Source organism: Ictalurus furcatus, chromosome 16 (assembly GCF_023375685.1).
Source record: "Ictalurus furcatus strain D&B chromosome 16, Billie_1.0, whole genome shotgun sequence".
Classification (NCBI taxonomy): Eukaryota; Metazoa; Chordata; class Actinopteri; order Siluriformes; family Ictaluridae; genus Ictalurus; species Ictalurus furcatus.
The window spans coordinates 13,947,063-13,968,730 of NC_071270.1; the positions used below are offsets into that span (position 1 = coordinate 13,947,063).

Below are 21,668 nucleotides of genomic sequence, written 5' to 3' on the forward strand. Positions count from 1 at the left end.
CAGGAGCAAAAGCAAAAGGAGGAGGGAGCAGGAGTTCTGCTTGAGTGGATCACAAAAGAGCATCAACTCCTCTCCCCCTCCCACCTTACCCTCCCCTTTTCTATATCCCTCTCGCTATCCCACTTCTACTCTCCTACCCCGAACCCCAGTACCCACACCCACATCCTAGGCTAACACCTCTCTAGCCCTGGATCTCCATTTCCCTCAGTTTCCTTTTCTCTGTCTCTCTCTCACGTCTCTTTGTATGTCCAGCTGGCTGCACCACAAAAGCTCCCGCTCAGACTCCCAATGAGCGCTGCTGCCCTGTTCGCTTTGTTCGACTCATTTTCCCACTCCCTGGAGAGAGGAGAGAGTCACAACCAGCTTGAAAACCAACTGAGACTTAAGGTGTGGAGAGAGAAAGAAACAGAAAGAAAGATGGTAGAAGAAACATTATCTATGCAAGAACCTGAAATGACTAGAGGTGGAGGTTATACTGCTGATCAGCATTGTGTGTTTTCTTCTGATATTACTATGCTGTTAACAGATATGTGTACACCAAACACAAATTATGAAGTCTTGATCTGGCAATCAATTGTAGGAATAATATTTTAATGATTCTTAAATTATTCATTTAATGATTCTGTTGGAATAACTCTCAAATCAATGTAGATCTCCATTCATACCCTTATTTCTCTATCCATCCATTGCTCCATCTATCTATCTATCCATCCATCCATTAGCACTCAGAAAGCCTCAGTGTTGAGATGTGGGCTGGAACTAATAGGATTGGATTTGATTCATTAGATTCTCTTTCATCAGACTGGTTGGAATTTCACTGCACGTCCTTCCCAGCTCCCTGATCTCCTTCTCTCTTTTTTTTTTTTTTTAAAAAAAAAAGCAGCTTGTGAAGACTTGAGATGAGGGAGATCACACAACTGAGGCCAAATATCAAATATTACATTTCTATCCCTTCCCATCAGCTGCATTGTCACACATAGGCACAGGTCTGTTATAGAGGGTGATATCTGGCAAAGATGGTACATGAAGACATGATTAGGTAGGTATAAAAAGCATTTTCCTGGTGAGCCCTCATTCTAAAAACACAAACTCATTGAGTGGGGGGATCTGAAAAACATCTATTGAAAACTGTTCCATTATAACTGCAATAACATTTCATAATGGGGTGCATAGCAATTTTCCTTTAAAGGTGCAATCAGTAGGACTTTTATTTATTAAATTTCTCATTCCCAGTTAGTTAGTAAATAACATTTAAAGGCGCTAAGAAGATGCGAGAGTTGTTTACCGACTAAAGAAAATCTCTGGAAAATCTGCCAATACTGCTTCAGGCGGTTAGAACCATGTAGAATGAATGGAGGCTGAGTTAGTGTCTCAAAAGATGTGGACCAACCAAATTGTTTACAGAGTCTAAACAAACTGTCTTTTATTAGATGCAAACACTAGACCTAAGCAAGCTTGGTAATGTATTCAGTGTGCACAGTATACACATAAACATTCACATGAATTAAGCTCTATAATGATGTCCATCCCTCTTAAAGCTTTCTGAACTTTATAACAAAAACCCACACAGAGCATTTCCTTGTTACAATCCAAATAATCAACTTGCGCAGCTTGACGTTCTGCTGAAGCACACAATTCTGCTCCTAGCGCTTTTGTCACATTGTGTAAAGAGACGGTCTTTTAAAGAACGCTTCTAGTGAGCCAAATTAGCATGTCAAAATGGTGCAGAACTGATGAAATGTCTGGTTTGCGTTGTCTGTATGGACAATAAGGGGTAGTAGGTCACCATTTAATAGAGTGGCATCAGTTCTTAACTACATCATGCACCACTTAGTTAAGAGATATCAGCAAAAAAAGAGTGTATTATTTAAAAATACAACCAGCAAGTACAAAATTGAGAAACACTGCTACATTTCCAGTTCTCATTTATCCAAAGAGAGGTACAACTGAGACAGAACACACCAAAGCAGTCGAGGTTTAAGAGTCTCGTTCAAGGACGCAACTTGTGGTGTTGGGATTTGAACAACTTCCCAATCAGTCCAAAGCCTTTTCAATTCAATACAGTTACTGAAGTCATTAAACTGGAGATACAGTGAATCAAGTGCATCTCTGCCTTTATGGTAGCAGTGCTATCTATGAGATAGTCCTCTTTTTTATTTTACAGTCAGAGAGAGGCCAGAACATCTGATTTGGCCAGCAGACAAAAACACTGGAGCCTCTTTGTAGGAACCTCTCATCTGAAGTCAGCGTCATTGATGCTGGATGGTCCATTAGGGAACTGGCATGTGCCAAGGCCTGGTCTAGTGGGCTCTCAGGGGCTTGGCGTATACCGGCTCCAGGAAGTGGAAGGGTAGGAGGATAAATAGAGACACCAGGAAGACCACACTCACTACCGCCAGGAGCACATAGCGGCCAATGAAGAAGGTGTCCACTATCTGAAACAAAGCAGATTAGAGCATTATAACCATGACAGCATTGGCACTTTATTCGAGACAAAATCCAAGTGTAGATTTCAATCTCGTTTTGTCCACTAGAGGTCAGCACAACTCCTTTGTGAAAGTGAAGAGGCGAAAAGATGGTTCAGTTCTTATAAGATGTACTTTCCATTTGCTTAAGTATTTCTATATACACTATCAGTGTTTCAGAATCCTGCTCATATCTGATTATACCTTTCAGAAAAGCCTTCTAAAGGAAAGAAAACTTGCCCTATTGTCATAGTAACCTAACCAACACTTTCCTCTTCAGTGTGCTTATGATAATTACATTTGAAATCTTTTTAGGTTTAAATTTAGCAGTATATGTTGAATTAAAGCTCTAGGCAATGAAGAAATAAAGAACCACATGTCCCTAATGGTGTTCAGCTGCGTTAATAACAGTGTGTGTGTAAGAGAGTGAGAGAGAAAGAGAAAAAAATGAAAGTGAATGTGTGTGAAAGAGTGACAGACATGGACAAGGAGAAAGACAGAGAACGAGAAGGAGTCTCTCTCACAGTGTGTGTGTGTGTGTGTGTGTCTGTGTGTGCACAAATGGGGGAGGGCATCATCTCTAGTGAATGCAGTGTTCTCTCGTTTAACGCATCTCACTTTCTAATTTGCCAATTAGGCGGCTAGCGAAGCAAGGAGCGGTGGCCATGTTTTATTAATGCGGCATTGAGTGAGCCGTGCCCAGATCCTGTTTGGGGCCAGCCTAATTGGCACTGTGATATGTTTTTGTACAACAGTGAAGGCTCCAGCATTTCTTATACAACAGACCGCCACTTATCAGGAGACGCAGACGATCTGCTCAAACTTTTACCACAGGCAGCAGAACATGAGCACACAGCGAGGCTGCTCTCGCAGTCCTAAGTGACTCGCTCTCCACATGCACTTAGGACTGAAAAAAGAGCATTCTTTGTGTTTGCAGTGCCAATATTAGCTTTTCGTATCAAGATATCGTGATTTTCTCTAGTAAGAACAAACAAACAAACAAAAGTTTACTTTTCGTAGCATTTAACATAACAGGAATCTTAACAGGCACTACCTTTGGGGCTCCCTTCAGAGACAAAATCAGAGCTATGGTTATTAAACAATAAGATATTGCATCAAGCTGAATAAAATAGCTGGTTAGCAATCCACCTAATACTAGTCAGAAAGTCCCATGCCTGTCTACCTACGTAAACAGCTGTCCCTCACACTGTACACAGTGCTAGAGATATTTTGGCAATAGTAACAATGCATCACATATTTGTATATTGCATGAATTGTATACATATTGAATTAAAATTATTCAGACAAGTTAGAAACACCATTTTTTTTCTGTTTATTGTTTTCATTCAAATTTTAAATGTACAATTCTTTCACTTTGTATATAATAATATGTATTCCTTCATATGGACAAATCATTCAATCAAAACAGGACTGTGCCATGGTCATGTTAACATTTAAATGACAAATGTGATATACAGTGCCCTCCACTAATATCGGCACCCTTGTTAAATATGAGCAAAGAAGGCTGTGAAAAATTGTCTTTATCGTTTAACCTTTTGCACTTCTCTTAATATAAATCTCTTAATAAAATCACAAAAATACTCTGCTCTCATGGATATCAAACAATTGGCGAAAAAAAATGGTTAAATATAGGTGTGCAACAATTATTGGCACCCTTTTAGTCAATACTTTGTGCTACCTCCCTTTGCCAAGATAACAGCTCTGAGTCGTCTCCTATAATACCTGATGAGGTTGGAGAATACATGGCAAGGGATCTGAGACCATTCCTCCATACAGGTCCACGCTGTTGGACACTCTTCTTCAGTTCACACCACAGGTTTTCAGTGGGTTTCAAGTCAGGGGACTGGGATGGCCATGGCAGGACCTTGATTTTGTGGTCAGTAAATCTTTTTTGTGTTGATTGTGATGTAGGTTTTGGATCATTGTCCTGCTGGAAGATCCAACCACAGCCCACTTTAAGCTTTCTGGCAGAGGCAGTCAGGTTTTCATTTAATATCTTTTGATATTTGATAGTCCATGATGCCATGTATCTTAACAAAATGTCCAAGTCCTCTGGCAGAAAAACAGCCCCAAAACATTAATGAGCCACCGTCATAATTACCCATGGGCAAGAGGTCCATATGGCTACCTCTCTGTGTCTGCCAAAACCACCTCTGGTGTTTATTGCCAAAAAGCTCTATTTTGTTTCATCTGACCATAGAACCCGATCCCATTTGAAGTTCCAGTAGTGTCTGGCAAACTGAAGACGCTCGAGTTTGCTTTTGGATGAGAGTAGAGGCTTTTTTCTTGAAACCCTTCCAAATAGCTTGTGGTGACGTAGGTGACTTCAGATTGTAGTTTTGGAGACTTTCTGACCCCAAGATGCAACTAACTTCTGCAATTCTCCAGCTGTGATCCTTGGAGAATTTTTTTGCCACTCGAACCATCCTCTTCACAGTGCGTTGAGACAATATAGACACACGTCCTCTTCCAGGTTGATTCAAAACATTTCAAGTTGACTGGAACTTCTTAATTATTGCCCTGATGGTGGAAATGGGCATTTTCAATGCTTGTGCTACTTTCTTATAGACACTTCCCATTTTGTGAAGCTCAACAACCTTTTGCCGCACATCACAGCAATATTCCTTGGTCTTACCCATTGTTATGAATGATTAAGGGAATTTGGCCTATGTGTTACCTCATATTTATGTCAATGGTTGAACAATTTCCTGTTCCTAGTCTCCCAGGTGAACAAAAAAAATATTAATGGGAATATACTTCAAATATATTTGTTATATATGAGTACTTTTGTGATTTTTAAAAACAAAAAGATCAAAAGGTTAAACAATAAAGACAATTTGTACCAAGGGTGCCAAAAGTAGTGGAGGGCACTGTATCTGATCCAATTAGACAATTGTTCAATTAATTGATATGTAAATAAGTAAATACGTATGCTACTAGAATCTGATTCCAATAGAGCATGACAGTGTGTCTATTGTAGGAAATTAATCAAAGACAAGGTGGTGTGATGCAACCTGATGTGAAGCAGTGTTACAGTTACCATGCAGAAGTTGATTAGTTTCCTATCACCGTACATGCCAAAGTGTTTTGCTTCTCTTACACCACAGCATTTTTTTAGTAATTAATGAACAACACTTTGGATCTTTTATAGTTATGTTTAATGCTGTGGTGTGAGACAAGTTAGTTCCTGTTACCACTTAATTATAGCAGCTATAAACTGTCACTCCCGCATCAGACGCTCTTCTTTACTCTCTCTTGAAGTTAATAATACAAAATTTAGCCTGTCATATTATCAAAAACCAAAACCACAAAGTACTCTTTCCTGAAGACTTTACACAGCAAAAAACTTAAAGAAAGGCCTTAACTCTAATTCCAAAGGCTCAGTTATACTTCCTTTTAATTGTATACGCAAGACGGCTGATTTGCATATCCTTTGGTCATTTAAAGCACCGCTTGTGCACATCCTCAGAAATTAAATGTGATGCATCTGCGTGATGCAATACCAATGTAAATACAGTGAGGGAAAAAAGTATTTGATCCCCTGCTGATTTTGTACGTTTGCCCACTGACAAAGAAATGATCAGTCTATAATTTTAATGGTAGATTTATTTGAACCGTGAGAGACAGAATAACAACAAGAAAATCCAGAAAAAACGCATGTCAAAAATGTTAGAAATTGATTTGCATTTTAATGAGGGAAATATGTATTTGACCCCTCTGCAAAACATGACTTAGTACTTGGTGGCAAAACCCTTGTTGGCAATCACAGAGTTCAGACGTTTCTTGTAGTTGGCCACCAGGTTTGCACACATCTCAGGAGGGATTTTGTCCCACTCCTCTTTGCAGATCTTCTCCAAGTCATTAAGGTTTCGAGGCTGACGTTTGGCAACTCAAACCTTCAGCTTCCTCCACAGCTTTTCTATGGGATTAAGGTCTGGAGACTGGCTAGGCCACTCCAGGACCTTAATGTGCTTCTTCTTGAGCCACTCCTTTCTTGCCTTGGCCGTGTGTTTTGGGTCATTGTCATGCTGGAATACCCATCCACGACACATTTTCAATGCCCTGGCTGAGGGAAGGAGGTTCTCACCCAAGATTTGACGGTACATGGCCCCGTCCATCGTCCCTTTGATGCAGTGAAGTTGTCCTGTCCCCTTAGCAGAAAAACACCCCCAATGCATAATGTTTCCACCTCCATGTTTGACGGTGGGGATGGTGTTCTTGGGGTCATAGGCAGCATTCCTCCTCCTCCAAACACGGCGAGTTGAGTTGATGCCAAAGAGCTCCATTTTGGTCTCATCTGACCACAACACTTTCACCCAGTTGTCCTCTGAATCATTCAGATGTTCATTGGCAAACTTCAGACGGGCATGTATATGTGCTTTCTTGAGCAGGGGGACCTTGCGGGCGCTGCAGGATTTCAGTCCTTCACGGCGTAGTGTGTTACCAATTGTTTTCTTGGTGACTATGGTCCCAGCTGCCTTGAGATCATTGACAAGATCCTCCCGTGTAGTTCTGGGCTGATTCCTCACTGTTCTCATGATCATTGCAACTCCACGAGGTGAGACCTTGCATGGAGCCCCAGACCGAGGGAGATTGACAGTTCTTTTGTGTTTCTTCGGTTTGCGAATAATCGCACCAACTGTTGTCACCTTCTCACCAAACTGCTTGGCAATGGTCTTGTAGCCCATTCCAGACTTGTGTAGGTCTACAATCTTGTCCCTGACATCCTTGGAGAGCTCTTTGGTCTTGGCCATGGTGGAGAGTTTGGAATCTGATTGATTGATTGCTTCTGTGGACAGGTGTCTTTTATACAGGTAACAAACTGAGATTAGGAGTACTCCCTTTAAGAGTGTGCTCCTAATCTCAGCTCGTTACCTGTATAAAAGACACCTGGGAGCCAGAAATCTTTCTGATTGAGAGGGGGTCAAATACTTATTTCCCTCATTAAAATGCAAATCAATTTATAACATTTTTGACATGTGTTTTTCTGGATTTTCTTGTTGTTATTCTGTCTCTCACTGTTCAAATAAACCTACCATTAAAATTATAGACTGATCATTTCTTTGTCAGTGGGCAAACGTACAAAATCAGCAGGGGATCAAATACTTTTTTCCCTCACTGTAGTGGGGTCAGGATAACATGTGACACGGCCCACAACTGAATAAAGAACCTAATATGTCTCAAATTGCATACTTCCATAGTATTCTGGAGCATTATTGAGTACAAACACTAACCGTTTATACTCTTACAGTTAGTGTTTGAATTTTAAACATCTCTCATGTAGCCTTGAAACCTACCGAAAGGTCAGTTTGAATAGCAGTCTTCTGGATTTTCTAGATTTGTAAATACTCTTGAATATACAGTAAGGGTTTTTGAGACGCAGCTCATGACAACAATCACTGACAATAACAATAACATCACTGTGCATGAAATCGCTAAACATTACAGTGTGGCAGTTTTACAAAACCTGACAGACGGGGATGTTTCGGCTCTGACGTGCCATCTACAGTGGTGCTTGAAAGTTTGTGAACCCTTTAGATTTTTCTGTATATCTGGAAAATATCACCTAAAACATCATCAGATTTTCACACAAGTCCTAAAAGTAGATAAAGAGAATCCAATTAAACACGAGACAAAAATATTATACTTGGTAATTTATTTATTGAAGGCGAAATCAGAGTCAGGTGTTTTCAATCACTGGGATGATAATCAGGTGTGAGTGAGTGCCCTGTTTAATTAAAGAACAGAAATCTATCAAAGTCTGATCTTCACAACACATATCTGTAGAAGTGTACAAAAACATGAACAAAAACAGATTTTGAGGACCTCAGAAAAACAGTTGTTGATGCTCATGAGGCTGGAAAAGGTTACAAAGAATGGTTTAAGAAGAATAAAGTTCATGTTTTGGAATGGCTGAGTTAAAGTCCTGACCTTAATCCAATAGAAATGTTGTGGAAGGACCTGAAGCAAGCAGTTCATGTGAAGAAACCCACCAACATCCCAGCGTTGAAGCTGTTCTGTACTGAGGAATGGGCTAAAATTCCTCCAAGCCAACATGCAGGACTTATCAGCAGTTACCGGAAATGTTTAGCTGCAGTTATTGCTGCACAAGAGGATCACACCAGATACTGAAAGCAAAGGTTCACATACTTTTACCACTCACAGATATGTAATATTGGATCAGTTTCCTCCATAAATAAATGACCAAGTATAATATTTTTTGTTTCATTGGTTAATTGGGTTCTCTTTATCAACTTTAAGCACTTGTGTAAAAATCTGATGTTTTAGGTCACATTTATGCAGAAATATAGAAAATTCTAAAGGGTTCGCAAACTTTCAAGCACCACTGTAGTAAATGTACCTTTTAAACCTCAAGATGTACATAATATACACAGATGAGTGTTGGAACAACTTTCATTGCTGCTGTTTCTTCATGTGCACACAAACTCATTCATCCAGTATGAACTGGCCTTAACTGTTTGAAACTGACACTGGAGACTCCTTCCATAAATGTTAAACAACCATCTCTGAGCTTCACAATATCGTTGATTACACGTTCTTATTTGTTAAATAATATTGTTTTTATTCGTTTATTATTAGGCTTAGAGCATATAAACCTGTGATTTGAATTATAGCTACACTACGGTCAGAGACATTCTGTTGGAGAAAATGAATCAACACCTACCAACCAAATACACTGGAGAATTCAACAGCCCTCTGGTATAAACATGAGTAACTAACAATAGCCAATTAGCTCATTTTGAGCTTGCAAATAGTTATCTGCTTTTCAGCACAAGCTTAATCAGCGCCTTGACATTTGTAACCACTTCACTTTGCTTTTGCATGTAGCTTAAATCTGAGATCATCACGTCCTTCATTAACACAGATCATTAGTCTCATAAACAGTAATAACAAGGAAAGCCACCGTGGATGGGTATTTCATGAATATTACAGTATGTTTTTGATACTCAGTGAGTGATTACTTTAGAGACAACACTATTGTATGCTAAGACACTTAGTGATTACATTAAAAAGGTCAGATTTGTGGGGTTTTAACAACGTTTAGGTTTTTTTTTTTTTTTATCCATTCTGTTTTAATCTCAGACTGAAAGGCAAAATGTAAATTGTGGCTGTGGCATTTTGTGTGTGTGTGTGTGTGTGTGTGTGTGTGTGTGTGTGTGTGTGTGTACTGCAAGGGGCAGTTTGGCAGACAGGACACAGGTTTTGGCAGAAACACATTGAGAGGATATGCTGCTGGCTGTTTGTGCTACTCTGCTGCTGCAGAGAGATAAACCATACCAGGTCTTTGTGTTAAACACACACACACACACACACACACACACACACACACACAAACAAGCAGCATGACAATTAGAAAATGTAAATTGGGAACAAGGTCATCTTGCATTTTTGAGCTATTAGCCTGCATCCTTTCATTGTAGTCCTGAAGCTTGGTTTGTAAACCTGACATTTCCTTCTCTTGGGGTGTAAAAATATCTCCACTTCAGTCCAAACTAATCATTATAAATCCCATACATCAAAAGTGCCATATAATACATGATTACATAATGGATAGTAGTTGCAGCCTGTCCATATACTAGTGCACATATACACATTAAAATGTGCATTCTGGAGTCTGGAGTGTGTTATTCCACTCATACCATGGTGTTTTCCAATGATTATAATGTTTACCTTATTAATGAACGACACTCTGCACATTATGGTTGTGGAACATCCGCAAGATAAGTTAGTTCTTGTTATTACTTGTGTTATAGCAACGATAGATAACCAATTGTTCCCTCACTAGCATCTCTCTTTCTCTCTCTCTCTCAAGAAGCACAGCTTTTTCAGAATAACTGCAAATGATAAACTTTTGAAGACTTTCTTGTATCAGGAAACTTTGCAAAGCACAGTGACTGTTACAAAGCACTGACATCTGAGACTCCTTCCATAAATGTTAAATAAATAACATTTATTAATAACATTGTCTCCTAACAAAAAAATTTCACCACATCAACAATGGTTTTACAAAACCTGACATACAGGGATATTTCGGCTCTGGTGTGCCATCTAGTCAATGTCACTTTTAATCCACCAGATGTACATAAGATACACAGGTGAGTTTTTGAACAATGCCGCTTGAAGTGTTGCATCAAGTAGAAACCGACCTTAACAGTTTCTTGACATTCTTAAAGTTTGTTAAATAATGTTTTTTTGTAATTAGTTTATTATTAGGCTTTGAGCATAAAAACCGGTGGTTTGATTACAGCTGCACTACGGTTAGAGCCATGCTGTTAGAGAAAATGAATCAACACCTTCCAACCAATTACACTGGAGAATTCAACAGCACTGTGGTATAGCCGCATAAATGTTAAATAAATGTCTCCTAACAAAAAACCTTCACCACATCAACAATTATACCATTTTTATTATTAAATCCATATATTATTAGTTATTAGTCTTAGATTACAGTACTGCATGTGCTGCATCTTCCATACAAGTCTCTGTGTATGAGCTGTTACTATAGAAACAATGCACATTAATATAAACCTACTGTTCATGTTATAGCTGGAACTATCATCTGAGAGTTCAACCAGTCCATACAGGATTTCACAAAGGTTTTTTAAAATGTGATTTAGTGTGTTTTTTTTCCTTTCAGAATTTGCAATGCAACTTGCGTAGTGGCAAAACTGGCAAATTGGCAAAACTGCAGCTGCACAAAACTGATGACGTTTTACAAGTTTTGCAGGGTTTTTCGCTGTGATGTTTGTTGGTAAATGAGACTGTTTAGCTGTACTCATGTTCGATGCACGTGAACCAAAGAGGACTTTGGTTGAATGCACGTTGTGATGTTGTCCCATGACGTGTCTTGGCCCAAATCTGCACAAAATCTGCGGTAATTTTAAAAAATAACAAGCTCCTCCGAATATTGCGGTGTTTGCTTGATTTTGCGTTCATTTATGAGATCGCAATATCGTGGAGGGACTGATCAGCTGTGCTGGGGTGTAAGTAAACATATCCCACTATCTTTTGGAATCCTTAACTTATAACACTAGCTTTACTTTAGTGTACATAATATGAAATAAAATCACCTTTATTTTTTCTTTACAATGCCTGTGTGGTGTAATGAGTTATGTTATAGCTGTATCTAGCTTATAACAAAGCACTGCTGAATTCTGAAATCTGATTGGTCTGAAGATGTTGATTCATTTTCTGTAACAGCATCTCTGACAATAGTTCCAGCAGCAAATCACAGGTTTATAAAACATGTTATTTATCAAAGAAAAACATGTAATCATTAATATGGTGAAGCTACTTGAAGATGTTTATTTAGCGTGTATGGAAGGAGTCTCCCAGTGTCAGTGTGTCAAACAGTTGGAGATCTAAAGCTGTTCATTAAAGTTTTCCACCATGGGAAAGTATAAGTATGTTATGTTTCTGACTGCAGTTCCTCTGCAACAAGCTGGATTATATTTGTCGTATTAACTTCATGAGAAGGTGAAGGAATGACTGTTTATAGCTGCTATAACTTAAGTGATAACTTGTTTTGTGGATGTTTCACAACATTAAATGTAACTACAAAAAGATAAAAAGTAGGACGTGACGTTCTTTAATACATAAATCATTACCGTTGTAATTGTTTGCAAATTGCTGGGCTCATAAACTTTCCTACATTCAGTGTTACTGTCTTCGCATTTACTGCCTACTATACCTGAGCCTGATGAAGATCGCATTTATCTTAGTCTAGTCACTTTGCAGTTCTTTTTGCTGCTTAATAAAACATGTGAACTATTTTCCCAGGATAAATACTCAGATAAAGTGTATTCTAGAGGTCACTTTAACTTCTGTTCCTGGGGTAAAGCAGGGAGCTCACGTAAGCATTTTGCTAATTTTGATTCAGACTTGGTGGAATAACTCATTATAATATATTCATTATAGTCCAAAGCTGAAATTTGTAGTAGATGCTAAATGTATTAGCTAAAGCTAATAGTAAGAAGTTAATTGTAAAAAAAATAGCAAATGGGGGGTTTTGCCAGATTGTGTCCTCGTCATTATAAGGTTCTGTTTGGCATTTTGGTCAAAAACGAATGACTCACATAAACTTGTTACTGACTGGTGTAATATCTGGAAAAAAAATGTTTGGGGACAGATATGGGAAAGTTCTCCAAACTCCCAGATAAACTTTGCTTTATAACGTTCTATATGACAGCCAGTCATCTTCCAGGATGGACACAAAATGAATACAACATAGGTGTCTACGGCCAATCAATATCCATTGTATTCACCCTGTAGCAGAAGAGAGCAATCAAAATGTCAGAATGGTGAGCGAAAGGGGAAAGACTCTTTTAGCTGTAGATGTTTTATGGATGCAAGGGTACAAAACATGATTGCTCTACTATAATCTCTAGTCTTATGATCTGTAAACATTCTGGCACATTACGAAGCCTTTAGTTAAACATAAAGCTAATATTTTAGCAAACATCAGATAACATTAGCATTACATATTATGGCTATTGTCTGTCTACATGCTATATGCTTAATGAACTGAACCTTCTAGTGAAACTGAGACTGAAGGTCAGATTTGTAGGATGTGTTTGCTTATTAGGAACACCTGTACATTCATGTAATTAAAAAAGGTATCACAATACACATTTTGAAGAAGACTATGAGAGCAGAAATATAGAGGCCATACCACAAGATGCATTCCACTCATCAACAGTAAGAATCTGAAGCCCAGATTGGAATCCACAAAGAAATACAATGATAAGCCACAAAAGTTTTGGAACCAAGATTAACCTCTACCAAAGTGATGGAAAGTCTAAATTCTGGAGAAAGAAAAGGATCTGCTCATGATCCAAAACTCATCAGACAAGCATAGTGGAAGTAGTGTCATGGCTTGGGCTTGCATGGCTGCTTCTGGAACAGGCTCAGTAATCTTTATTGATGATGTAACTCATGATGGTAGTAGCAGAATGAATTCAGAAGTCTACAGAAACATTCTCTCTGCAAATTTGTGGAGAAATGCATCTAAATCTAAATGGGAGGCACGTCATCATGCAGCAAGACAATGATACAAAACACCGCCAACACAACAAAGGACTTTATCACGGGACAAACAAAAGTGGAATGTTTTAGACTGGCCAAGTCAATCACCACACCTTAACCCAATTGAGCAGCATTTCACCTCCTGGAGTGGAGACTGAAAGGAGAAAACCCAATCAACCAAATATTAAGTGTAATCTACTTTAATTTACATCAAGACTTCTCTGTTCCTATAGTTTTGCTCACCTAAAAATTGTGTGGTCTGATACAAAAGGTTCTATCTTTTATGTTGTTTAACACATCTAGATGTAAATACCAGCAAATAAAAACTGAAATCCTAAACTTTTGTCTCATATCCATCTTTTGAACTGAAACCCAAATGTCTTTGATGTATAGCACAAAATCATTTTACTGCCACCTTAATAAATAAATCCCCTCAATAAATAAATCCTTCTTGAGACTACAACATCACCATTCAAGGAATGTATGAATAGTTAAATCTTTTTATTTATTTGCCAGTGTGTCCTTTTAAATCAAAAACTATAGGTTATTTTTGTGATACTAACTCCCAAATGTTAAAAGATCTGTAAAAGGTCTGACAGGTGAGCTGGAAGAGCAGCTTTTAATCCTGTGTGCATTTATTCATTCTTCAGATTATCCTAGTCAGGGTCACGGTGGATCTGGAGTCTATCCTAAGAACAGGGTGTGAGGTGGGTCGCATGTGTGTAGTTCATCCTTAATGATGAAAATAACATACTAACCTGTGTTTCTTTAACAGGAGATGGTAATTCAGAGGCACGAGGGAAGAACACAAGGATCAAGGTGATGGTTAGAGCCAACAGCACCAAGGGAATGATCCCAAGCCTGATCAAAGAATAGATTATTATTCATTTAATATGTTCATAAATTTAAACACATGCAAGAAGATCTTAAAAATTCACAGTTTGACTGCATAATGTAATATAATATCATTTTGCAATAACAAAGAAACCTAAAGGTCACAGAATTAAATGTCCTTTCTATTATTTGTAAATTATGTACGTTGGATCCAGTGCATAAGGTGTTTGATCAAAACATCCAGCAAACGCTCATCTGAAATGGCCGAGGCTCATCAGGATGCTCACAGCATATGCTATATTGAATACATTTAGTTATCTGCTAGTGACAGCTGCTGCAACTGCAACCTTCTGCTTCATTTAAAGCAAATAAATAAGGAATAAAACATGACAGTGCTTGCTGTTATAGGAAACTTTTTAACAATGAGGTGGTGTGATGTGGCCCAATTTGGAGGGAGTTACTGCCTCAAAGTTGATTACTGTCCAATAACAGGATGTCCTGTAGTGTTTAATTCCTCTGCGACTTGCCAACACTCACATTTTTTTCTATTAAAGAATGACACATCGTGCATCTGTTTATAGTTAAGTTTAATGTTGTAGAACATCATTTAATTTTATGAAACAAGTTAGTTCCTTTTATCACTTATTTTATAACAGCTATAAAGTGTATAACTTTAACACTGTTTTTGCCTCTCTCGTCACGTTAATAAGGCCAAAAAAAACGCAGCTGGTCATGCTACTGAGAAACAGCAAACCCATCCATCCGAAGGACTTTTGTCACGAGTTCCCCTTTAAGCAGCGCGCTGTGGAGCATGTGAGCGCGCGTACACGAGCAGGTGCGCGAGCACCTGCTTTTCCCTTGTGGACAATCGTGACATTTCGACACGTGCATTTGTTTATGTTTCTGTCATGTCTCCTCCCCGTTCTTTCATTGGTTGTAGTTTCACATGTGTCTGAATTGCCCTCAGCCGTCAGCCATTACAACGTTGATTATCTCCGCATATATACCGCGCGCCTCCCAGCAAATGACGCGGAATATTGAATGAGTTATAGTAGATTAATTTAGAGTCCTTACGATAGATAACCACAGTCAGTCCATAGTTTCATGTTTAGATTCATAGTCATAGTTCATGTCATGTTTCATGTTTAGGTTCGTTTGTTAAGTTCTCGCTGGTTTCTCCGCTACCAGTCCCTCGCTGTTGTTTATGTTTCATGTTTGGTATATCGACCCTGTATCCCGTGACCACGACTTTGATTCCTGCCTTGCCTCATTTATGCCTGTTTGCCGATCGTCTGAACTTTGCATGTTACTGCATTACGTTTTTGGATCACGTTCTGGATTTACCTGCCTGTGTGTCTCTCAATAAAACAGTTCACACTGCGCTTGCATCCTACCTTATCTCTGTTACATCACGATACGTGACAACTTGCCTCTGTTTGAAAACTTAAAATTACAGTTTTACCTCAGACAAAGCTCTGACAATGGAGACTCCTTTCAAATATGTTAAATAAATGTCTCCTTACAGAAAAGTTCCACCATATCAACTATTAGACACCTTTTAAATCTGTTTACGTGTCGTGACTGCCATACAATTCCCTGTGTTGTTAAAATATTACAATGAGCACATGACTATAAACCTTGCAGACGGAACCACAGTCAGAGCTGCTGTTGTAGAAAATTAATCAACACCTTCTGACCGATCAGAATTCAGCATTCAGCAGTGCTGTGGTGTAACGTGTATAACAAAAAATATGCATTCAGATGCCAGTTTATTAGGCATGGCGTCAGTGCTGTGAAAAAGTATTTGAACAGAATTGATTTCTTCTGTTTGTGTGTATATCTTGTACTAAATTGTTTTAGATCTTCAAATGAAATACAACATAAAACAAAAGCAACCTGAGTAACACAATACAGTTGTTTTTTTTTTTGTTTTTTTTTGTTTTTTTTCTTGAATAAAAAAATGTAAGTAAAAAAAAAAATCCACCTATCACCCGTGTGGAAAAACTAACTGCCCCTTTAAACTTGAAATCTGGTTGTGCCACCCTTAGCAGCAATAACTGTAACCAAATGCTTCCAATAACTGGAGATCAGTCTTTCACAAAACTGTGGTGGAGTTTTGGCTCATTCTTCTTTACAGAACTACTTTAGTTCAGCCACACTGGAGGGATTTCGAGCATGAACTGCCACAGCATCTCAATCGGTTTCAAGTCAGGACTTTGACTAGGCCACTCCAAAACTTTAATGTTTCTTTTTTTGAGCCGTCCCAATGTAGACTTACTCCTATGCTATGGATCCTTGTCTTGCTGCATAATCCAGTTGCGCTTAAGTTTCAGCTTATGGAATGAAGACCAGACATTCTCCTTTAGGATTTTCTGGTAGAGAGCAGAATTCATGTTTCTCTCAATTATTATAAGTTGCCCAGGTCCTGAAGCAGCAAATCATCCCTACACCATCACACTTCCACCACCATGCTTGACCGTAGGTATGACAAACTTTTTGTGGAATTCTGTGTTTGGTTTACAGCAGATGTAATGGGACCCCTGTCTTCCAAACAGTTCCACTTTCGACTCATCAGGCCACAGAACGTTCTCCCAAAAGGTTTGAAGATCATCAAGGTGTGTTTTGGCAAAATTCAGATAAGCCTTAATGTTCTTCTGGGTTAGCAGTGGTTTTCACCTCGCCACTGTTCCATGGATGCCATTTTTGCCCAGTGTCTTTCTGATAGTATCATAGTCATGAACAGTGACCATTATTGATGCAAGAGAGGCCTGTATGTCGTTTAATGTTGTTCTTGGTTCTTTTTTGACTTGCTGGATGAGCAGTTGCTGTGCTTTTGAAGGAATTTTGGAAGGTGGGCCACTTCTGGGGCCGAGTTTTTCCATTTGGAGATAATGGCTCTCACTGTGGTCCTTTGGAGTCCCAGAGCCTTTGAAATAGCTTTGTAACCCTTCCCAGACTGATTTATTTCAATCACCTCCTTCCTTATCATTTCTGGAATTTCTTTCAACTTTGGCATAGCGTGTTACTGTTACGAAACGGGACTGGAGGCGGATGCAGGTGCAGGTCACAGTCTTTATTAGACACAAGCTCAGGGTTAAAGTAAACGCGGTCTTCACCGGGAAACGAGAACATTCGAGGCATGGGAAAACAAACGCAACTACTGATCCAAACAATACTCACAAGGATCAACCAAAGACACGGTATAATACTGAGCGAAGTGCTCAGTCACCCAGGCATTTAAATAAAGAACATCATTAACTCAAAGCATGGACACCTGGGGCAAATTAAAGTCACTTAACACAAAATGCTCAATCAGGAAGCGAGCGAACAAAAACAATGTCACGTGACTCGTCCGGAGCCGAGCCAGTGCCCTCAGCTGGCCGTGGCGTAACAGTTACTAGGTAAGACCTTTTAACAACTTCATGCTGTTGAAAAAGTTCTATTTAAGTGTTAATTTGATTGAACAGGGTTTGCAGTAATTAGGCCTGGTTGTGTCTAGTCCAGCTGAATCGTATTATGAATGCAGTTTCATAGATTTGGGGAATTAGTAATTACGCCAGCAAAAACATTTTCACACAGGCCCAGTTGGTATTGGATAACTTTTTTTGCTTTAATAAATATTTTTTTTTAAATTGTGTTTACTCAGGTTGCCTTTGTTTTATGTTAGATTTTGTTTTATTTTCTGAAACAATTTAATATGAGATATACAGAAATACTTTTTTTTTCTTGTAGCTATAGTCACTGGCCTGATACACTTGTACAAGCAATATACACTGCCATGCCACTAATATTTCAGTGTGAGCCTCCCTCAGTGACAGTGAAAGAGGTTTTTAAACAGTGCGTACATTTACTGGGCACTTTATAAGACATCTCTACCCTACTGGTCAAAATTACAGTTAGAGACTGTAGTTCATCTTTTTCCATCTAGGTCTAAATAACTTTTAGCCCTTTATAAACTTCACAGGTTTTACAATCTTTTTTTTTGCAGATTGCCACCGGGCAATTGTTATCAGAGCATTCAGTCATAGACAAACAAGCTAATGATCAGTTTGTCTGCAGGCAGGCAGGTTCCTAAATGGCTTTTAGCCCTGTCATTCCCACATTCCCAGTGTCACTTAGTCACATTATACCTTATATTAGCTCAGTGCAATATTCTTGTTTACACTACTCATTGTTTTCTACTTTGAATATTATACCCTTATTGTACTTATTTTAATCACATTTATTTTAATTGGGTTGATAGTTTTGCAACTATCTTATAAAACCAGTATATACATGCCTACAATATACATTTGTTTACACTGAAAAAGGATGTATGAATCCTTTAACATTCATCCATTTTCCATACTGCTTATCCTACACAAAGTCACGGGGAGCCTGGAGCCTATCCCAGGGGACTCGGGGCATGAGGCATGGACACCCCGGATGGGGTGCCAACCCATTATTCGCACAATCGCACACACACTCAGACACCCATTCACACACTAGGGACAATTTGGAAATGAAAAATAGCCTACAATGCATGTCTTTGGACTGGAGGAGGAAACTGGAGTACCCAGAGGAAACATGCATACTACACACACATAGGGCAAGCACACACATGCTAACCACTAAGCTACCATGCCCCCTGAATCCTTTAACATTTTACATGTTTCAGGATTGAGTACATAATCCAAAAGTCAAACTCAAGAGTTTGTAGTTGTTACAAAAACATTTTAAAATGTCTAAAAAATATATTGTGTACATTTCAGTGTAAATATACTATATGGCCAAATGGTTGTGGACACCTGACATTCATACCCATACGTGAGCTTTCCCTAAACTGTTGCCACAAATTTGGAAACACACAACTTTCTAGGATTTCTTTGTATGCTGCAGCAGTACAATTTCCTTTCACGGGAACCAAGGGGCCCAAACATGTTCCAGCATGACAATGCCCCTGTGCACAAAGCGAGCTCCATGAAGACATGGGCTGTGTCTGAATATCCCTACTACCCTAATACACAGGAGCTGAAAAGCAGTATGACAAAGGAGTAGTATGTCCAAATTCTCAGTATTCATAAAACAGTAGGCGAGAAATACCCGTATGACCTACTGCTTCTGCTGTATGGAACCACTGGACACTGTGGATACTGCATTATCCCATAATGCAAAGGGACTGGCGCGGAATCCGCGCCACGTAGTATGTTCGTATTGTATTCATGCTTACCACTTATACTGATCGTATGTATTGTACCCACGGCTGAGCAGTAGGTACTGAATTGAAGGCAGTCGGTATTGTCACAGTATGCGATTTCGGACGCAGCTATGGCTTACCAAGTGTGGAGCGGAAGAGCCTTGACCTCAACCCTAACACCCAAAGTCTCGTTGTCCGACATCAGTGCCCGACCTCACTAATGCCCTGGGGGCTGAATGAGCACAAATCCCCACAGCGACGCTTCAAAATGCAGTGGAAAGCCTTCCCAGAAGAGTGGAGGTTATTATAAGAGCAAAATGAGGACTAAATCTGGAATGGGATGTTCAAAAAGCACATATGGGTGTGATGGTCAGGTGTGCACAAACATTTGGCCATACAGTGTATCAATTTGACTTGACTTCATTGTCACTTTCTTAGCACATTGTGCTGTTAGCTGGATACGTTTGGGCTGGCAGCTCTGCAGAACAAGCAAGAGAGAAATCAAGAGAGAAATCAAGTGAGAGAGAGAGGTGAATGATGGGCTTACTTGGTTGGACCAGCAGCACGGGACATGATGAGACTAAGGACCAGCGTGCCTATCCACATGAGGGCGATGAGGAAGACACCTGTCCCCACTCCCAGCACCAGCGCCCCGCCCATAACTCACCTGTACTGCGTGTATTACACAACAAACTGTCAAACAGAAAATGCACAACATTTAGAACTAAACCTAGTCTGCTAGTTTGACATTAGTTAGTTTGCATTGGTGTAAGGAACAGAGGTAAAACGTGATATCTCTTTTGTGTTGGCTACGTTTCAACTTTAACCTACATAATATATGTATCAGCTTCAGTCAAAGCTCACTTTCCCTTTACTGTATATCTGCTTACCTGTTAGCCAAACAAGCTAATACTGCTTCCGTTTTAGCAGATTAGTCTGTGACGCCGGTGAAATTAGGCTGAATTTGATTTGTCAGTTAAAAAAAAAACAAAAAACAAACAAAAAAAAACCTTTACAACGAGCCAGATAAAGCCCGTTATATTAGTTATATTTGTTCCTAGATACAAAGCGGCTTCATATTGTCCGTCTTCACTTCCTGTGTTACCGCAAACCAGCCAATCAGAGTAGTCGTTTCGCTACAAAAGAATTCTGGGACTTGTAGTACTTTTTCGCAGCTCGTCGATAAACGGTATGAGTAGACCACGAGACCATCTGTGATGTGAATATTTACATTTTTATTTATTCATTTCGCATAAGAGTGTAACTTAGAATTGAGAGAGGATACGGGTGAAGGTTAAGGGCTCAAGAGTAGGATTTAAAACATGTAATATTCAAATTACTAACTGAAATAGTTATGTATGTTTGTGAGGTTTTGATTAAACCCACTCAGATCAAGTGACCAGTCAAACAGAATAAAAGGCTATTCGGTAAGGAGGAAAACACAACGGGGAGTGCTTGTAAAGGAAAATAATCCACAGCTGGATGGTGTGATGCGGCCCAACGCATCTTGAAGTTGATTATTTCCCAATAACAGCTTGTCCTAAAATGAAAGATTGAAGCTTTGGTGAAGCTTTCTGTACGCAGCTTTAACCATCTATATCGCTTATCGTGCACAGGGTTGCGGGGAGCCTGGAGCCTATCCCAGGGAACTGGGGGCACAAGATGGGGGACATCCTGGACAGGATGCCAACCCATCACAAGGCACGATTACACACATGGGCAATTAGGAAATTCCAATCAACCTACAATGCATGTCTTTGGACTGGGGGAGGAAAACGGAGTACCCGAGGAAACCTCAGAAACCCGAGGAGAACATGTAAGCTCCATGCACACAGGGTGGATGCAGATTTTGAGCCCTCAACTCAGGAAGTGCGAGGCAAACGTGCTAACCACTGAGACACCATCCCCCAAGCAGTTATTTATTTAACATTAATGGAAGGTGTCTCCAGTGTCAGCAATTTGTAATAGTCCATATGTGTTCCACCACAGTAGAATCTTCAGGACAGAGGACTTTCTTGGTAACATACAGACAAGCTGTGTGTGTCTTTTTTTTTGTTTTTGTTTTTGTTTTACATAATCATTAACTTCAGGAGAGAGGAAATGTAATAGTAGGAACTAACTTGTTC

At 39.3% G+C, this 21,668-nt stretch overlaps 1 protein-coding gene across 1 annotated transcript; it reads right to left on the bottom strand.

Moving 5' to 3' along the window:
- Positions 1-930: 930 nt before the first annotated feature.
- On the bottom strand, positions 931-21,024 carry tmem218 (transmembrane protein 218). Its single transcript, XM_053645916.1, has 4 exons — positions 20,433-21,024; positions 20,090-20,235; positions 14,291-14,393; positions 931-2,435 (listed from the first exon to the last, which is right to left on the bottom strand). Exons 2-4 carry the CDS (start codon positions 20,200-20,202, stop codon positions 2,301-2,303), a joined length of 351 nt encoding a protein of 116 aa, XP_053501891.1. The 5' UTR covers positions 20,203-20,235; positions 20,433-21,024; the 3' UTR covers positions 931-2,300.
- Between the last annotated feature and the right edge of the window lie 644 nt (positions 21,025-21,668).

Coding starts and splice junctions, on each gene's coding strand:
- tmem218 (XM_053645916.1), bottom strand. CDS start 20,202: ATGGGCGGGGCGCTGGTGCTGGGAGTGGGGACAGGTGTCTTCCTCATC. Junction 14,394..20,089: donor CGTGCTGCTGGTCCAACCAA/GTAAGCCCATCA, acceptor TTCTTTGATCAG/GCTTGGGATCATTCCCTTGG. Junction 2,436..14,290: donor CTCCTGTTAAAGAAACACAG/GTTAGTATGTTA, acceptor GCTTTGTTTCAG/ATAGTGGACACCTTCTTCAT.